Source organism: Cyprinodon variegatus, unplaced genomic scaffold (genome assembly GCF_000732505.1).
Source record: "Cyprinodon variegatus isolate N-32 unplaced genomic scaffold, C_variegatus-1.0 Scaffold269, whole genome shotgun sequence".
NCBI lineage: Eukaryota > Metazoa > Chordata > Actinopteri > Cyprinodontiformes > Cyprinodontidae > Cyprinodon > Cyprinodon variegatus.
Window position 1 is genome coordinate 656,073 of NW_015150722.1, and position 16,499 is coordinate 672,571.

The 16,499-nt window shown below is 43.1% G+C and overlaps 1 protein-coding gene across 1 annotated transcript in view; it reads left to right on the plus strand.

The window, feature by feature from the left end:
* LOC107089870 (protein turtle homolog B-like) overlaps positions 1–16,499 on the plus strand; it is a 184,100-nt gene that overhangs the window by 147,691 nt on the left and 19,910 nt on the right. The window contains exons 14-16 of the mRNA XM_015382890.1: positions 1,739–1,900; positions 6,251–6,296; positions 16,155–16,238. Coding sequence (XP_015238376.1) covers positions 1,739–1,900; positions 6,251–6,296; positions 16,155–16,238 — 292 coding nt within the window. The remainder of the gene's footprint in view (positions 1–1,738; positions 1,901–6,250; positions 6,297–16,154; positions 16,239–16,499) is intronic.

Genomic DNA, 16,499 nt, shown 5'->3' on the forward strand with positions numbered 1-16,499 from the left:
GCGGGCTCCGCCAGCAGCCAGCCACCCCGAAGTAGCGCCCCAACCCCCCGGCAGTAGCCCCGACCTGTCCTCGGTTGATCAGGCCCCGCGGAGCAGCTGCCAGGAATAAGCCAGTACCCGCCCGGGCATCACCCCCCTCCACCGCCAAACACTAAGCAGAGGGAGGGCAGGATGGGGGGAATGGGCTCCATACTTAGCGGAGAATTGAGATGTGCTTGGGAGAGGGAGCAGTTCAGACCCCAACCTGACAAGTAAAGAGAAAAGAAATTTAAAAAAGGGTTCACAGTCTCAACCACGCCTTCCCACCCTAGTGCCCCCACTCGCAACACATAGTGAAAAGGAACAAAACAAAAAACGCAGACACACATTCACACATAACACTCACATCCAATAATCCCAGGACCGAGGACCTGGTGGCGCCAGTGACCAGTTCCCGATATACTGGATGACAGCACCGGCAGGCTACCAAGGCCCCGCAGCTGACCACCGCCAAGACCCAGGACCAGGGGCTCGCTCTTCCTCCAGGCCCCGGACTCCAGACGGCATCCAGAGAAAGACCCCGATCTTCCCCGCGCCTGCTCAAATGTTGCCTTGTTGCGTGTTGCTCTCGGGTGTAATTAAAACTGGGATTACCAAAAGAGGGTGTCCGGCACAGTCCCCCCCCCCCCGGAGGACCGGCGGACCCCCCCAAAAGACAACCCGGAACCCGCAATGTTTAAATGTGAGAGGGGGTGGGGGGAGCCAACCGAGGTGAGGCCTACGAAATAAGCCAGCTGGCCACCATGGCCAACAGCTTGGTGGCCAGCAACAGCCGGGCCTACACCGGCCCAGACCACAAGCAACACACCCTGCAGAACCCGAATCCCCGGTGCCGTGCAGGGGAACCCACCCAAGGGCACCGCACCCCAGGGATCCCAGACGCCCCGGACCCACATTGCAGCTGCTCAGCTACCAGGCCAGTAACCCATGTCCGTCGTCACGGAACTCCTCAAGAGCATCGCAAGTGGCCGCTGTAGGATGCCCCAAGGCATCCCAAGCCCTGCCCCGATGGGGGCAACAGACTCCGGGGTCAGATCTGCCAGGCACCCCACTCCGAGCACCCCCCAGAGCCCCAGGACCGAGGGACCCCCCAAAACCAGCTCCTGCGCCCCGCAGGACGCGTCCCACAGCCCCTCACTCCATTAAGTGATGGAGCCGTTCTAGGGAGCCCAGAGAGAAGGGTCTAATGGGGTGCAGATGCTGTCTCAAGATTAATATGATCCAAAAAAAATCTCTATACTGATTTACGCTGAGTTTTTTTTTACAGTTTAACGTCTTCAAAAGATTGACTTTTACAAATGTGTCAATAACGAGCAAGTTGATGGGAGAACAGGAAGTCTAGAAATCACCCTGAGAATCCCTCCTGGTTAATCAGAGCACCTCTTAGGAAGAACGATGCTGGGTGCTCATATCTGGGTGGTCATATCAAGGCAAATATCAGCTCGGAATGTGAAGCAAAATCAGTCATTATTATGAAAGCTAAAGCACAAGACTAAACTGCTCCAATGTCTTGTTAAACTGCTTAAGAAAACTGCTCAATTTGTCATTAGAATATAATAGAATAGAAAATTCCTTTATTGTCCCACAATGGGGGTAAAGTGATTTTCTATTCTAATTTTTAAGTAAAGGCAGCATCTTAGCCAAAAGCTGCTTATGTCTCTGTCACGCAATAATAAGTTTCCGAATTGTTTCCCTGCAGACTTCTTCCCCCCTCCAGAGAGTGAGGAGCGTGGACTGACGCGGCCTGTGGTGGCTGGCATCGTGGCCACCATCTGCTTCCTGGCTGCAGCCGTCCTCTTCAGTACGATGGCTGCATGCTTTGTCAACAAGCAGCGGCGGAAGAAGCTCAAGAGGAGAAAAGGTGAGGGCAGCAATTTTAAATCACCAAATATTGCCATTTCTTGGACTAATTCCTTTCTCTGTAATTAATCCTTTCATTGAAGACTTTTTTAGTTATTCTGTTATTAAAGATGTACTTTAATCTGCTTATTTTAAACAGATAAAAAAACACTAAGGTAAGAAAATAGTTGGAGGAGTTCACAATACAAGCATTTATAAATCACATTTCAGTGACAAGACAATTCAATCTTACCGTGGCGCAGTGGGTAGGGTTGTTGCCTTGCCTTGACTCCTGTCCATCTTTCAGTTTTCATGTTCTCCCTGAGCATGCGTGGGTTCTCTCCGGGTACTCCGGCTTCCTCCCACCGTCCAAAAACATGACTGTTAGGTTAATTGACTTCTCCTAAATTCTCCTTAGGTATGAGTGTGTGTGTGAGTGGTTGTGTGTCTCTGTGTTGCCCTGCGATGGACTGGCAACCTGTCCAGGGTGGACCCCGCCTCTGGCTCTTAGACAGCTGGAGATAGGCACCAGTCCCGCCGTGACACTGACAAGGACTAAGCACGAGAAAATGGATGGATGACGATTTAAAGTGTTGTTCATAAGCAAAACAGGAAAAGGAGAGAAAAGTAGATAAAAATAGTGTTGTGTGGGAAAAAAAGATGAACCTGGGTATTAAAGGCAATGAAAATGAATAATTAAAGAGATAAAATATTTTTAAATAATTAACAATACTTCGGATGATCACGAACTACCACACACCCTCCCCCCCGGTAGATGCAGCAAAGACTGACTTCCTAAATGAACTGAACAACTTCTTTGGACGGTTTGAGGCACTAAACAGCCTCCAGCAGTGAAAGCTGTTCCACACCAGGGGGAGGAGGCACTAAACCTGGACGTAGCTGAAGTGAGGAAAACTCTGATGAGAGTCAATAAAAGGAAGGCCCCAGGGCCTGATAACATACCTGGAAGGGTGTATAAGGAGTGTGCAGATCAGCTGGCTGGTGTCCTCACAGACACATGGGGATACGTAGTGCCAGCATGCTTTAAGTATGCCAACACCATTCCAGTCCCAAAGAAGCCTCAGGTCACGACACTTCATCATGACTCCAATCATGATGAAGTGCTTCCAAAGGCTGGTTAAAGAACACATCGTCTCCAGTCTGCCGCCAACATTCGACCCGTTCCAGTTTGCCGACCGACGAAACCGCTCCACTGAGGACGCCATCTCTGCTGCTCTACACCTGAGCCTGGCACACCTGGAGGAGAAGAACACCCAGGTGCGGATGCTGTTCCTCGACTTCAGTTCAGCTTTCAGCACCATCATCCCACAGCATCTGATGGGCAAACTGGAACAGCAGGGCTTCAATACACCCCTCTGCTATTGGCTGCTAGACTTCCTCACCAACAGACCTCAGTCAGTCCGGGTTGGACAGAACACCTCTGATGTCATCAGTCTAAGCCCCTCCCCTCAGGCTGCGTCCTGAGCCCCCTGCTGTCTAATACAAAGTGAATCCAGTAGAACTTTTTATTGCCTACCAGGAGTGGGTGACAATAGTTAAATAAACTTATGGCTCTCAAAATGGTATCGGTGCCCTATTTGTCGGTACTCGCCGATACCGATACCACCATTTTAGGGCAGTATTGGGGCCCCATCCGATACTGGTATCGGTATCGGTGCAACACTAGTCCTAACCACGCTCCACTGCTCATCAACAGCTCAGCTGTAGAGGTGGTCAGCAGCACCAAATTCCTGGGGGGGCACATTACAGACACCCTCACCTGGACTGGAAACACCACCTCACTGGTCAAAGGGGGACAGGAACACATGTACTTATTGTGGAGGATGAGGAGAGCCCACCTGTTTTTTTTAATATTTATTATTAAAGGCAACAGTGGCGTTGGAGGTAGGAGTTTGCCCTGAAATCAAAGGATCGACAATTCAAGTCCCGACTCGGACTTTCACGATGGTTGTGTCCTTGGGCAAGACACTTCACCTGCATTGTCTACTGATGGTGGTCAGAGGGCCCGGTGGCGCCAGTGTACGGCAGTCCAGCTTCTGTCAGTGTGCCCCAGGGCAGCTGTGGCTACAATGTAGCTTGCCACCATCAGTGTGTGAGTGTGTGCGTGAATGGGTGAATGAATGTCATGTAAAGAGCTTTGGTTAGGTCTCCCGACTTGAAAAAAGGCACTATATAAGTACATGCCATTTACCATTTACCATTACGAAAAAAAAATTAAAATGTTAGAACTCTAAATATACAGTCATATGTTTATATTACTGTTTTTATGTATTTTTTAGTGTTTTCAAGGCTGCACTTTTAAAAAATTTAATTGTCTGGAGAGCTGTTCTTAACGAAATTTCTTTCTGCTTACATTCGTGTACACAAAATGACAAAATAAATCTGTCTAAGTCTAATATATTCTAACTTTTGAGCACTAAGGGAAACTCTTTTTTCTATTTCACAAAGAGAGTTCACTCAACCCTGTTTCGGTTACCATAGTAACATTCTCCACAGAGCTAACCTGGTCAGCAGCAGATTTTGTTCCTTAAACTACGTGTTCAAGTTCAGTCTCTACCCAGAGGAAGAGGTGTGTCCCAGCCAAACGGCTGCCATTGCGACGAGGCGAACGCGAGTTCCAGACACCGAAGCCGTGATTACTACAGAACTGGCAGGGGATCAGTCACCACAGGCTCGAGAATTATCTGGCACTGATAACCGGTTAGATGGTTAGATAGAGGCTGAAGAAGGTGGATCAGATGAGCGGTAATGAGAAACTGGGCAGAGTTAGGCAGGTGAATGAAATGAGTAATCTAGCCAGTCATCAGCACTAAGATCATGACATCGCGCTGCTTTATTTCCTGATTTAGTCAGTAGATTTATACTGTTGTTCTGTGCGAACTACAAGAAAACTCATTTACTAGGTCTGTTAGAGACATTAGGTGTTAAAAACACAAACATAGCATCTGCTTTACATGAGGACCCAAAAAAGAAGGTTTGGCATTAATTTACAGGGACTGTGTAGTATTTATAAGGAAAGGGATTCTCAGACTGCCTATAGATGTCCTTAATATTCAGAAAGTTTTCTTTATTAGCACTACCGTTCCACCTCATGATCCATCACAGACATAAATAAATAATACATAATTCAACTTTATTAATCTCACACTGGAGAAATTCACCTCTGCATTTAACCCATCCCTTTGGGGAGCAGTCGACTGCCATTGTGTGGTGCCCGGGGAGCACAGTCAACCTGCAATGGAGCTCCTGGTCTCAAAGAGACCAACTGCACTGGTCTGTCTTAGTGAAGAGAAAGCAAAAAGCCAAAGCTCTCGATTTACTGGTCAGTCTATGTTTAAAATATGACAAGTATGACTTTTTTATTCTCATATCCACAGCTACTAATGTTTTATATGACAGGATTGCGAGGATGCTGACTAAATATCCTGTTTAACTTTTTATTATTGTATCATCATCTCATGAAATTGAAAAATGACTTCAGGCAGTCATATCAGATGGGCTGATAAAACATCATGAAGCATTTAAAAACTTTTTTTGACTCTGCATCAATAGTGTGTCACTGAATTCTGACACCTGCTGGACATTTGAAATCCCTACAGGCAGTATGTGTTAGTTAAGTCACATCAGTTTATAGACCTACAACATGATTTAAGTCATTGCATGTTCTGTAGCATTATTTCATATTTTTGTTTAAAATGAAAATATCGTTGATATTTGTAGATGTAGTCGATAAATAATGTGAATATGAATATGTATCATAAACTGGACATATGATTGATTGATTGATTGATTGATTGATTGATTGATTGATTGATTGATTGATTGATTGATTGACTATATTGATCTCACAGTGGAGACATTTACTAATTCCATCAGTTTAAATAGTCTAAGAGAGAAGTAGAAGGTGTGAAATGGGAAAGGGATATACTGTATGCAGTATGTCAACACATGTTGTCTTTTATGGAAAATAAAAAAAGTGTTGTGAAAGAAAAGGGGTCTAGAAATGCAAGTGTGGTCGCAGAGCCTCTGCAGACACATGCGTTTCACTCAGGGGTCGATTCCACCCACTGTGGTCCCTTTGCTGTAGCAGAAAACACGGCAGGTCTCCCTGAGTGAGTCCCTTACTCTACTGTCATGAGACCATCATGGGTGCCATGTTATGAGTGCTTTTGTTTAAGGATTTATTGTTTTTTCTTTGCAAGAATCTTCTTTCTTTTCTTCTTGAAGACTTTTCTTCTTTTTTTTATTCCTTCTAACTTTCCAACAAGTTGACTTCTCTGCCTGTTTACATGTTTACTCTTGAAAGTTTAAAGGTATTAACCCTGTTTTGTGTCTTTCTCCAACTCCCCAGATCCCCCGCTGTCCATAACGCACTGCAGAAAAAGCATGGAAACACCGTAAGTAATCCAAGCCTTGGCTAATAGCTGTTATGAAACATTTCAATAAACACGAAAGAAAATTGAAAAAAAATAGGAGTTCAACAAGAAGGCAAACAAGCTCCACCAACATATCTGCTAAAAGCAGCGATCCTGCAGGTTTTATCTCAGTCTAACAGGATTCACTCTATCAGCTGCAAAAGGAGTTGAGAATTATCAGTCATGTTTAAAGAACATACTGCCATACGTTTGTCATTTTCTTTTGTCCAAATCCTAAATCCACTATAATTTAGTGACATTTATTTAACACCTTTGTCCCCGAGGGTGTTTTACTGATCTTTTAACTCATTTTTTCATCTCTCTGACTCAGTTACAAATAGTTGATTGGACAAATTTTGAATTCCATTAATTCACTTCATTTCACTCAGTTTGTGATTATTGGGATCTACTTAAACATGTGTGATATAAATATTTTATTCTTGGTCTAACAATAAAACTGAGGGGTTATTTGTAGAATTCAGCCAATAAAAACTGGAGTTACCCCCCCATGTAAAGCTAGTGATGCGTGTCGGCTTATATGCTTTGAACATCCTGTGTATTTTGATGATTACATTTCATATTGATTGCAGCACTGAGTCTTGGAAGTGAGTCTATACAGCAGAGGAAGCATTAAAGCTTATCAATAAGGAGACTCCAACACTTTCCCTGTACAACTTTAGAGATTTCATGACCACAGTTCAGGGTGGATTCATAAACCAACCACTTAATTGGAAGTTTTGCCTTGTGGCTCAGCTCTCTCTTCACCTCAACGGACCTCTATGGTCCAGTTGACCTCCTGTTCAATTATCCCCTCACTTAAGAACAGGACCCTTAATTTGTTGTACTCCTCCACTTAGGCAGGAACTCCTCTCAGACCTGAAGAGGAGAGGCCCCAAAGTTTTAGATAAGAACTATAGACCCAGACTGTCCACCCCTACACCCTGGCAGAGACCTTCCCGGGGAGGGTGGGAAGTGTGATCCTCATAGTGCTGGAACACATCCTCTGGTACCTGTTTTTGTGAAGGGGACCTTTCATTCTGGCAGTCTAAAGCTGTGCATACACTGTACGAGTTTTTAGAATAGAATAGAATGGAATTTAATAGAAAATCCCTTTATTGTCCCACAATGGGGAAATTCTGGTGTTTACAGCAGCAAAAAGCTTATGCAAAACATTATCACACAAATGTGGACCTTAGAAAAGTGTATGAGAATAACATACTAGTGAAGAGTTAAAAGATAAACAATAAAATACTGTACTGCAGTGTTTTAACAATATAAAACTGAGCATCTGGAGAATAAATAACCAATATGCAGCTATGAACATTTTTCCAGTAATGGATATTTGAAAATAGCAGCAGAGATGTGCAAAATGACAGCAGCATTTATTTAACTGACTAAGATAGAAACTGAGCAGAATCAGCATGAATGGAAGAACTGATTGAGGTTGTTGGGAACAGTGGTGGTTCTAGAGTCTTCCAGCTGCTGGGAGGAAGGATCTGTGATAACGCTCCCTGGTGCATTTAGGGTGCAGCAGTCTGTCCCTGAAGGAGCTCTCCAGTTCAGCACCAGCTTCATGCATGGGGTGGGAGACATTATCCAAACGAGATGTTAGTGTCCTGTTTTGCCCTTTCGGGCCGATCCCCTACTCGTGCAAGATTTTTTTGGCATCTAGCCGATTTTCAGCTTTATCGCACTCCCTTCATTCATGAGGTATACAGGGGGTAACGAGGGGCCTCTCACAACCACCTCCTGATCAGAAATCCTGAGGTCTAGAGAAAACAAACATGTTTGTGTGGCAACTTCTGCTGTTGAAGCAGAGCTCAGAGCTGATTTACCTGAACCTCGCACACTGCGTCCATGCAAACAAGGGAGTCCTTCTTCTTCCAGATTCACAAGTCCGACCAGCGTCATCTCTCTGCGCTGAGTCAGACATTTGGTTTCTGGATGTACACTGTGAGCAGTTAGATCGCATCAGATTGATGGATCGTATGGTGTAAGAACATACATCTTGAGCTGTAAACTTTAAAACCCTGCGGTTTCATTGTACAGTCTGAGTACAACCATAGAAAGTATCATACAAAGTACCTATGGGCACTGTCCCCAGTAGCCACATCCAGAGGCCATGAGATAGTTATGAGATCTCGTCCACATGCAAAGCCATGGCACCATTGATTTCTTTAACCACCTCTCTGACTTGAACAAGTCTGACTTCAAGCATCCAGTCTCTGCCTCTACAAGAGAAGACACGACGATCGTGTTGAGGGAGTCCTCAAACATCAACAATTTCTTCCGTTCAGGCTTACCATCTCCCCACATCTGGAACCGACTCTGCAGCAGGATGCCTGGCCTCATGATATCTGTTTGCTGCCTCAGGAATCCCACAAGCCAGCCAGGGGCAAAATTAACTCTACTTTAGCTGAACAGAGTGTCATGATGGGATTAGGTTCCTAACCCATATGCAGAACATACACGGAATCAGATGAAAAGTTTAACTGTTTATTAAAAAACAAAGACAATGTTAATGTACAGATGCTGGGAAACAGATCCAGGACTGGTCACACAGGGTTCTCTGTAGAGAGGGACAGTTTGGTTAGCCAGGATGCGGTTGATCTTGTCAGAGGAATTGAGCAGGTCTGTACCTGTGTCGTGATTCAGGCTTGCAGCAGAGGGAGGGAACCAGGAGGGTCCAGAGGCTAGTAGTTTGCAGAGGGCTAAACAACGGCAGGGCTCGACTTCAGACTTATCAGTGTTCAGGTCCAGAGTTTCTTCCGATCCTCTTCTTGAGAGCGGGCAGGCAGGTTCAGACAGTTAGATCCTTCAGATGAGCTCCTGAGAGCTGGCAGGCAGATTTCAGCAGAGAAACTCTTCCAGAGTTCCAGGGTACAGTCAGGTCTCTTCCTAAGAAGCAGAGAAGACAAAAACTGATTAGGTTAGGGTTCTGGTTTCAGGGGAGTCTGAGAATCAGACAGGCTGGTTGGCTCAGGCTTTGCTAACCATAACTGGCTTAACACTCTGGCGATGGAGTGTAGTCCTGCCGCTACTTATATGCTGGTCTCCTGATGAGCAGATGAGAAACAGCTGGTGAAGTCAGTTCCAACTTCAGGAGACCCAGAACGCCCTCTGGAGGAGAAAGGCAGACAGAACCCAGAAACCAAACAGAAAAACAAACCCCAGCAGGGGATCCTTGGCGCCCTCTGGTGGGCAAGCCTCCGGATCCCAACACGGAGTCCCTCACTGCCTGTTTTTACCACCGGGGTTCTGGGGTCGCTGCCTTGGCAGGCACCACAGTACTACATTAAAGGTAAATCAGAGAATCAGACTTTTTATCTAACCATCTCCCAAAAGAGCTCTTCAGAGGAGGGGGTTAAATCTAGCCCTGACAAGGGCTCCACCAGACATTCACAGCAGATGCTCACTACCGGCTTTGTCCTGCCAGTCTGTATGATTTCTTCTTCCAATGTATTGAACTTGGTTATAATCATTAGAAAGCTCTGCCTCTCTTATTACTCTGAAAGTCAGAAGATATAGCTATTAACCTTGGTCATAAACCCTCAGCCTAGGGTGTCATGGAGCAAAGTGCACCGGTGAAGATGTTATGCTTGAACATGAACAACATATGACTTGAATAAAGGTCCAGAAAATTAAACAGGTTTAGAGACTAATCTCCCAATCGCTTAAGGCAGGGGTTTTCAACATTTTCCAGGCCAAAGACCCCCAAACTGATGGCGAGATGGAGCAGGGACCCCTAATTATATATATATATTGTATGAAATTGTGTTCTATCAAACTGGTCCTATAGTCACTCTATTACAAATGGAGTAATGTAATAAAAGTAATTTCTCCCTGGGATTATTAAAGTATTTCTGATTCCTGGTTGATGGGACAGGTGTTGTGAATGAAATGGTTCCCAGGTTCAAAGAGCTCCTGTGTGTCGCTGAATGTGTGCATTGATGACTAAAAGACATCTTCTGCTCCATTGATCTGTTTACTATAGTGTGTTGAATTCATGTTGATGTGTATTTAAAGACATTTCAATTAGTGAAAAAAAATGCAGAAATTGAAGAAATCCGCCTTAAGGTATCGCTGTTGATTTTCAAATGGGAGTTGAAGTCTCCTGTAGGATGATGGAGTCCCAGAGAGTGGGAAGCTAAGAATGCATCATAGTCTGTGAGGCTCAGCTCATTGGTTAAGACAACAACCAAAGCCCTCTCACCTACTTAGTAGGGGCAGGGTTGCGACCGTCTCATCCACTCCGGTCAACCCCTATACCAGAGATGGGATATGATCAAGTAAAATGATACGACTGGCATAAAATCAAATACAAACAGCGTAAAAATAAAACTCACCGTTATGTTGAATTAGTGGGAACCCTGAGCTTGTTTCCCTGAAATAAGCCAGTCCCATCTAGGCGTAATCGAAGACAATGACACACGAAGTGTGCTCCTGATGTCCAGTCTGCTCCGTAGCTTTGTTTTGGTCGCTGTAACCACAGAAAATCCCGCTTCACAAAGATAGGATGTTATAGATAGGATGAGTCTTGAACTGAATTAACCTGTGTCAAGAGGCACAGATGCACCGACTGATGTAACTGGGAGAGAATACCGCAATTTTTTTATATTTTTCAAAATAAAACATCACTGAGACTCTGATCGATAAATTTAATATATATATACTTTTTTCTCTGCGGCCCGGTACCAAATGACCGACGGACCGGTACCGGTCCGCGGCCCGGTGGTCGGGGACCGCTGCTGTAAAGTGCCTTGAGATGACGTGTTGTGAATTGGCGCTATAGAAATAAACTGAGTTGAAATGGTCAGATCAGGGAGGGGACCAGAGAAAATTACGGATTCCGACATTGTTTTGGCAAACTTACACACAGAAGCAACACTAATTTTAGTGACTCCTGATCGGCGTAACAGGGTGTCATTACCGCCAGCGTGAATAACAATCTTACTGTATTTAACCTTAGCCAGCAGATTCAAGTAGGATTTGATGTCGCCCGTTCTGGCTCCGGGCAAATATTTGACTATGGTCCCTAGTCTCTCTAATGCCACGTTTCTGACTATGTCACTGAGCGGGGAAAATCGGTTAGAAACGTGAATGGGGTTGGTGGTGACTAGTGGGCAGAGATCCACGACTACTCTTTCTGCATACCGTTACCCAATCGCCTGGCTGCTCAGGCACATTTGGAGAACCACTACATGGAGGTGTCCCTGGTCTTGGTGGCTTTGTACACTTAACAAAAGGGCCCACTCTAACTCCTGGATGTTCAACAGCCCAAAGCCTATTCTAACTCTGACACCCTCGCCTCCAAAGCTAGAGAAATACTACACTTATTACAAATCCCATTATCACTAAAGTAGGCAAAGGAATAGCTGAACATATGACACTGACAGCAGGAGAGAGGAGAGGAAGAAGTAAGAGTCAACGTAGGGAGAGAGCGAAGTCATAACGATGCTAAGCTAACACTAGCATAGGTTAGCTACTCCTTACTTCCAGAAATATTAACGTGTGAAAGCGACTGTCAAGGGCTCAGAATGTAGTGATAGCTTAAATGACAGTGATAGCTTAAAAAGTGTTTATTGAAAATACATGATACGCTGAGCTGTTGGACTCCGCCCATCAGTGGCAGCTCTGGTTAGAGAGAAACACATGTAAGTGATCATGATAATCTGACAGACAATGGTTATTGATGTGAGTCACTTGCTTGGTTTAAAAGTTCAGTCCAACTCCTTGGAGCGAGGCAGGATCCAGCCGATGGATTGCCAACGAGATACAGCAGGAGCCGTCCAGAGTGAACCAGATACTGCAGACCCAGTGAGCAGGCATGAATCAGAGCCAGGTCAGGGAAACAGTTCAGGAGGGCCACGAGTCCGTAGCCCAGCAAGGGGTTCCAGTCAGAACAGGAACAGGCAGGTCCAGGGTTCTAGGAGTCCACAGAGATTTCAGACATGTACAGGGTTCCAAGAGTCCAACAGACAGTTTAGGCAGACATGCTCAGATGGGATCCAGCAAGCTCAGTAGTTGAGAGGCAGAACAAGGCATGAAAACAGGACAACTACGGTACTTTTAAACTAGCACCCTCCACTGAGCCAAAACAGGAACAGGGCAAGCTCAGTGGATAAGGGACAGGACATGATCAGGGACACTAAGACAATACAATACTGTCAGTGCAAGGAGGCGGTTCCAAAAGTTTGGACCCTGTACGGAGTATTAGGACCAGGCTAGAGATTTCTTTTTAAATACAAGATTAAAGTCATAACATTATAAGAATAATGTTTTAACATTGTAAAGTTTTGAGAATAAGGTCATAGTATTACAAGATTAAAGTCGTAACTTTATGAGAATAAAGACGAGGATAAAGTAAAAAATTACGAGAATGAAGTCATTATACTACAACCCTTTTTAGAAAGAAAGCTTCCAGCATGATTTCTTCTATCACAATTGTTTCAAAGTTCTCATACTGATAATTTGATGCTGGTTTGCTAAAAGACTTAAAAGGGAACACCGTTTTTTTTACATGTGGCCCTTGATTTTACGTTATTACATCATGTTCTACTCACCCATATGAGTTTTGTGTCATTTAGAGCCGATCTGAAGATATTCCGTTAGGTTATATCCAGGTAAAGTCTTCCTATGGGCAACGAGTTGAAGGCACAAACTGAACTGTTCATCATTTATTCTTTTTGGTACGCCAGCATTCCGCCAGATGGCGTCATACACACTCTGCTTTGTTTTAAAAAATTTATAAATATAAAAAATATAACCGCGGATGTCTGGGGGGCAGCGATTCGCCTACATGTTATGAATGCCCTAACCCTAACCCTACCATAAAGAAAAAATTATGAACAGTTTAGTTAATTCCGTTAATTTTATGACTTTATTCTCATAATTTTAAGACTTTATTCTGTAATTTTATGACTATTCTCATAATTTTATGACTTTATTCTCTAATTTTATGACTATTCTTGTAATGTTACTACTCTCATTGTGACTTTATTCTTGTAATGTTATGACAATTCTCGTTGTGATAACTTTTTTCCTGTAATGTTACAACTTTATTGTTATAATTTTATGACTTTATACTAGTAATTTTAAGACTTTATTCTCGTAATTTTATGACTATTCTCGTAATGTTGTGACTACTCTCATTGCGACTTTATTCTTGTAATTTTATGGCTATTCTCCTTGCAACTTTATTCTCTGAATTTTTACAACTTATTCTCATAATGTTACGACTTTATTCTTGAAATAGAAAAGAAAAATCTCTACCTTGACCCTAATACAGCCCTAATACCTGGACCTAATCTTTCATAATGTTACCTTATTGCTTGAGGTTAAATGTGATTTACCGTAATCTAATCATTTAATCTAGTCATTTAACTCATAAAAGAACAAACCAAAAATCAATCAATGTTGATGCTCCCTAATGAAAAAAAAAATTAAAGGAATCATATTTCAGTTACTTTTCATAGTTTATAATTAGTTATTTCTCTATTGACCTTCAGCAATTATACACAATGTTAATTTCTGTGCATGCCTAGTTGTACTTCATATATTTCTCTGCAAGTTTTTTGTGCATATACACACTTTGTACATGAGGTTTATGTAAATAGAGTTTGTCACTGCTGAGAAACAGTCACTCAGGCATTTCATTTTGAGCACAAACTTGGAGAACTCTGGGCTAAAGTGGTTAAAGATTATTTTGAACGCTTCAGACCGAAAATGACCATGTTTTCCTGGTAATCCAATGAACAAACTTTAAAGGATTCTGAATTTTGTTCCTCGGATACCTCGAAAGGTGATATGGATCCTTTTAACTTTATCAGTTTGCAGTCTGAACATTAGAGCAGTAGACATAATAAATTAATACAGAGATGTGAACAACCTTGTTCATATCTAACAATGCTCTTTTGTAGTGTAAAATATTTAAAATATAGATCTCAGAAAATCAAAGTAGACAAAATATTTATGATTGAAGGTATATCCACCCAGCTCATTCTAGGGGATTTCAATGTGTTTTTAGGCCAGTTCATATTATTTTAATTCTAGCTCTTCTCTCGGGTTACTAAACTCTAGATCAGTGGTAGGCAACATCGGTGCAAATGTCACTGTCCTGCAACACACCTGAAACAAAAGGTTACATTCCTCTCTTTGCATGTCTGCACATTTAGCAAAGGCCATTAACCATTGGTTTCAGGTTTGTTGGAGGTTTGCAAAAGCTGCAGGACAGTGGCACTTGATGACTGAAGGTGTCTACTGTACCCCGGCATCTGAAGAGTCATCCTAGTCTTTCTGCAGATTATAGGACTCTCTTTCCTGGAAGTCAGAGGTTTACGGAGTAAAAAGAAATGGTGAGAGTACCTTCCCCTGTTATGCTCCTTTGCTGCTGACTAGCTGGTTAACAGTTGACCCATTAGTCTCACAAACTGTTCTCAGGTTGTCCTTAATCCAGGTCACTGTTGAGGTAGTCAGGACTGACGAGTTTTCTTTGATACTGGAACAAGGCAGGACATTTTCCACATCATTGGAACTGTCCACTGTATCAAGCAGAGGTTGAAGGGGGGCTGTAAAATCCCAAAGAGCTGCTCTCTGTAGGCCTTCAGGACTTTGGTGATGATGCCGTGGCCCCATGGTTTCTCATGACATCCTCATATTTCATTTGTCACTATGATTGGCTGCAACCAAAATCCAGGCACTGGTTGTTGTTAGGACTCAGAACAGAGGACCCAGTATTTCAGGCAAAACAGACAATGGGATAATTCAAAAGCATTTATTTAAAACACAGATGATCAGAGTAGCAGCGGCTCAGTCATCTATCAAAGGCAACTATGTAAAAGGAAACAGAGTTTTCATTTTTCCAAACAAATTTGATGTGAGCAGTTCCAGATTGATGATGTGTAAAACTAGAGTGCTACAGATTAGCAATCTGTTTGTTCTAAACGTTAGGATTCTGGCTAATGTGCCTTTCATTGTAGCAAGTCTTTGGACGCCGTTTCCCCACCATGTCTGGGTGGGAGTCTCTCTGGTGTCCATCCATCCATCTGTCCATTTTCTGTCACACTTATCAACTTCTGGGGTCACGAGAGGTGCTGGTGCCTATCTCCAGCTGTCAAGGTCGCCAATCCATAGCAGGTCTCCCTGGTGACTCTTTTTCAATTTATCAGTGACTCAAGAATGTCGTTCGAATATTATCTCAGCCTTTTAGATGTTAATTAGCAACAAATGTTTGCAACAGTTATGTATAAATGACTCAAGATAAGATGTTAGCAAAAATCCTTCCTCCAACAAGATATCGAACACCAGAGGGGATAAAATAAATAAATAAGAACATTTAAGCCACAAGAAGCAACCAAAGTTCTTTTTCCAACATGTAGCCACCTTGGATAGTGCATTTCTTCAGCAACCTATCAGTCAGCTGACAATGAGTCAACAGTTTGGTTGTGCTGCTGATCAGTACGTAGACATCACCATTTAAAAGGACAACCAAATCTGGTGTAAAACTTAAAAAAATATATATATTTCTTTGATCAAATGTTAAACTTTTTAACTAAGCACTTCCTTGGTCCTGACAAATATATGCTTGAAGATTATAGATTCCGATGTTAGAAAATACTTTAATATAAGGATTTTGTTGCAGTAGCATAGAAATAGTTCTAGCTGTTTTATTCTTGTTCTGGGATCACTTTCTTTTACTCGTCTCTTCATTCAAGTCAGATGTTCTCTAAGTAAATGGTGAATTTTCCATTTTAAGAAAACATTCTCTTTCTCTACTTTCATGAACAGACCCTGTTTAGTCCGTTCTGTACCTCATATTGTCTCATCTTCCCACCTCTACAGGAGTCCACTTAGTTTCTTTCCCAGCCTTGAGTACTACTGGGAAGGGCTGGCTGCACAGTACAAACCGCAATCTTCCAGTCCTCAGTGAGTGTGCCAGATGTTTATCCCCTGTACTTGCACACTATATAATCCCATTTGCACTTTGATCCTTTAAACCCTATTTGCATGCTTCCAGTCAGCCTGTCTGTATGATTGAAGTAGTTGAAATTATAGATATAATATGTCCTAAACTGATCTGGAATCCAAAGATCAAAAGTGTGTTTTCAAATCATCTTTGCCTGTTGAGTTAATCAGCTGTGTCAGGGTTTTAGATTAACCGTGTCCTAAACTCCAAACAATAATTTA